The sequence below is a fragment of the Nematolebias whitei genome, chromosome 4 (assembly GCF_014905685.2).
Source record: "Nematolebias whitei isolate Nwh7 chromosome 4, NemWhi1, whole genome shotgun sequence".
In the NCBI taxonomy this organism is placed as follows: Eukaryota; Metazoa; Chordata; class Actinopteri; order Cyprinodontiformes; family Rivulidae; genus Nematolebias; species Nematolebias whitei.
In genome coordinates, this window is record NC_056501.1 from 48,899,619 (window position 1) to 48,903,403 (window position 3,785).

A 3,785-nucleotide genomic window follows, 5' to 3' on the forward strand; every position below is an offset into this window, starting at 1 on the left:
CCGTGCTGGACGGCCTCCCGGCCGCCCCCCTGAACGATGGTCCCGTGCTGGACGGCCTCCCGGTCGCCCACCTGACCTGCTCTGAGCCAGTGGCTGGTCTCCCGGCCATCTAGACATTTTATGTTTCCCTACTTAGTTTAGTTCCTGGGCCTTGTCCTGTTTTTGTTTTGGTCCTTGTGTGTCTTCGTTCAGGCCCACCACCCTTGCAGTTCCTCCCTCCGCCCGCCCTAGTCTTTTGGGAGGGGGTTTCTTGGGGACGCCAGGGGGCGTCCTTGAGGGGGGGTACTGTAAGGATGGCACCATCTAGTGGGCCTTCCCCCTGTCTGTTCTCCCTTGTGTCTGAATTGATTGTTCTGATTATCGTCACCTGTGTCATGTCCTGGTTGTGTGTATATAAAGTCTGTCTGTCAGTTCTGTCATTGTCGGTTCGTCGTTGGGTATGTCCTGTCTTGTCCTGCCTGAGTGATCGTGTTTCTTGAGTCCATGTAAGTTTTGCTGCCATGTCAGCCTTTTTGATTTATTATTATTATTAAAAGTATTTTATTTTATACATCTGCCTCCTGAGTCCTGCCTGCGCAACTGGGTTCTTCTGTCCTGATCTGCCACGAAAAACCTGACAAGACTCTGATTTCTGTCTGCCTTCAAGTTCTGCTGGAACACTCAATGACAAATCCATACAACCAGATTTATAGACGTTCTGCCCGGTCTGAGCTCGATTAGCTTTCTCCAAGATTGAATCCTTCATTCTGGCGAAGTCCAGGAGCTACAAGTGGCCTACGATTCTCAGAAATTGCGTCCAGTTTGTGTTTGAGCTTGTTCAGCCTATGTCTGAGCGCTCGAGGCATGAATTAATCTTTCACATAAGGCTGACAGATTTACCATGGCCGAAACTGCTGCTGATGTCTTCCTAATTTGTTGATATTATAGATATCTGCAGATTCCAAAAAGCAGAAACCTTGTTATCATAAATCCAATAATGTAATGGACTGTAAATGGACTGTACTTATATAGTGCCTTTCTATCTGACACTCAAAGTGCTTTACAACACAATCTGTGCCCTCATTTATCCATTCATACAGCACTCTACTAGATGTCTACAAAGCTAATTAAACAAATCTTTCTAAAGAGACTAATCAGAGCTTCAGATTGCATTCATACACCGATTGAACACGCATCGGAGGCAATGAGGGGTTGGTTCAGTGTTTTGCCCAGGAACAATTTGGCATGTGACTGCTGGTGGATTCGAACCCCCAACTCTTGAATTGGAAGATGACTGCTCTAAGCACTCAGCCACAGCCTCCTGTACATATCTTCATATCTACATATCTGTCCACTTCTACGTCCTCCATGGACATAACAGATAGGCACAAAATCTTCCACTCCCCCCAGGAATTAATGACACCCAGTTGTGTGGGTCCATTCAGGGCATGACAGCTCTCCAGCACCCTATCTTCTGGTGGAATTTTTTTTTTTTAAATTGCGTTGAGGGACCAGCTGACTAAATACATGAAAATTTTCAATTCAGAAGATGTGTAAAAAAGAGGCTTTCCAGAGCACAAAGTTCTGGTATTGATATTTTAGTATCGATCCGCACATCACTACTAATCAGAACTACATGACACATGCATATTTTAGGCTAGAGTGTCCCTTCTGTCTGAACCATGTAATCTAACACAAACTAATGGTTTGAAGGAAAATGAGTTAATCAATCATACATACAGCCTGAAATACAGTGAAATAAAAATACAGTGACATTACTCAAGCCATGCTATTAAATATTCTGTTTTTCCCTGAAGGAAGTTTCCCAAGGTATCAATAAAATCTTGTTATCTAAATCAGTTCATATTTTACCTTTCAAGATTCATTCTTTTTTATGAGTCCATTACACATTAATTTAACCAGCCAATGTTCTTTAGGTTTAAGCTGTCACAGTTAACATCTGCTTTGAATATTTTCTCCCTCAGCTCTGCAGACAACTCAACCTCCCAAGGTCCTTTTTCCTCCTGAAAGACAAGCCAGAGTGATAGAAGCCACACCTGGTAAGAAGCAGCAGCTCTTTTCTAATTAATCTAATTTTAAAGTTTTAATTCTTTGTGTTCTGACTTCGGAAATAGTTTATCCATTTTTGGTTCATCATGCTCAGTGATACATGTTTCTGACTTACAATGGGATGTCCATCGGGCATTATTTCACAGAAGTCGCAGGCTTTACTGTGTCAACATGTGATCAGTGATACCTGTATGCAACACCTCAGGCCCAGATAAACTCTAACACTTGTGTTTTACCTTATATGTGTTACCAGGAGACAAGTGGAGGTGTTTTCAGTGTGAAATGATTGGGTTTTAGGTAAACAGAAAAATGGCAAAAATATAGTGTTTGTTAGTAATTAATGTGGTAGAATCAGATTTCCTGTGCTTTGTTTTGAAAAGAAGAAGGGATGTATACAACAATCAAGTTTGTGTGTGAAAACTCCAATACCATGAACACTGCTTCACATCTCAAATTTATATCTAGTCTGTGAGACTATCTTGTGCGCAGAGAAATGACAATAAATAAATAAATAAATGGTAAATGGACTGTACTTATATAGCGCCTTTCGATCTTATCAAGACCCTCAAAGTGTTTTACAACACGATCTGTGTCCTCATTTACCCATTCATACAGCACTACTATATCTATACAAAGCTAACTGATCAAATCATTCTAAAGAGAGTAATTAGTGCTTTATCACATTCATACACCGATGGCACACATATCAGAGGCAATGAGGGGTTCAGTGTCTTGCCCATATACACTTCGGCATTTGACTGCTGGTGGAATCAAACCCCCAACTCTTGCATTGGAGAATGACTACTTTAACCACTCAGCCACAGCTGCCTCCAAATAAATAAAAAGATAAAATAAAAACAATGAGTCTCATGTTAGAATCTGTTTGGCTTTTGTTTAATAAATTCAAAAATGTTCAAGACAAAAACAACTGGACTTTGTAACAGAAGATGTTTGGTTTCTCATCCAAAAAGCTTTCTCACTTCAAAGAGCAGAGATGAGAATTGAGAATTGAGAAAGCTTCTCGGATGAGAAGGGAAACGTCTTCTAATAAAGTCCATTGTTTTTGTCTTGAACCGTTTTGAATTTACCATGTCCTGGATGACTGAGAATCTTCACCAGCACTCTTCTATAATAGTTTTTTTATGTTTGTTGGGTTTATCTTACTCTTGTCTATTTTTTGTAAAATCTACTTTCTGTATTTCTTTGTGTTCAGTTGTTCCTCAGTGTTTTACCAACATTAGTATTTATCCTCCTTCACTCTTCACATATTAGTCTTTACAAGCCAACCTAAACCTATACCCTGTTGTATGGTATGGTATAAAGTTTATTCATTTTAAAAAAGTACAAAACAATTCCATAACAATATAAAAAAAGATACAAGAGATTTAAAATGAAAGGCAGCAGAAAGAAGAAAAAATCTTATTATATCTGCCCCTTTTTTCAAACAATTATTTCAATCATAATAATTTTAAAGTAACAGAACAAAATGAATAACTCTTTCTAATAACAAAAAAGGTTGAATCATGTCATCTGGACTTCGTTTTTTTGTTAAAAAGATACGTTTCGCCCCTCGTCCAAGAGGCTTCGTCAGTCTGAGGCCTAGCCATCTGGTATTACCCAGAAGCCACCCTGACTCTTGTGTTTCAAGCCTGCCTCAGATACCCCTGAAGTCTGGCCTTTTCACTAATGGTTTCAAAAACACAAAGTTTGTTTTCTCAGTCATCCAGGTATATAAC

At 39.7% G+C, this 3,785-nt stretch overlaps 1 protein-coding gene across 1 annotated transcript in view; it reads left to right on the forward strand.

The window, feature by feature from the left end:
* Positions 1–3,785, forward strand: part of il1rapl2 (interleukin 1 receptor accessory protein-like 2) — a 460,778-nt gene that overhangs the window by 261,802 nt on the left and 195,191 nt on the right. The window contains exon 6 of the mRNA XM_037675424.1: positions 1,965–2,039. Within this exon, the coding sequence (XP_037531352.1) occupies positions 1,965–2,039 (75 nt within the window). The remainder of the gene's footprint in view (positions 1–1,964; positions 2,040–3,785) is intronic.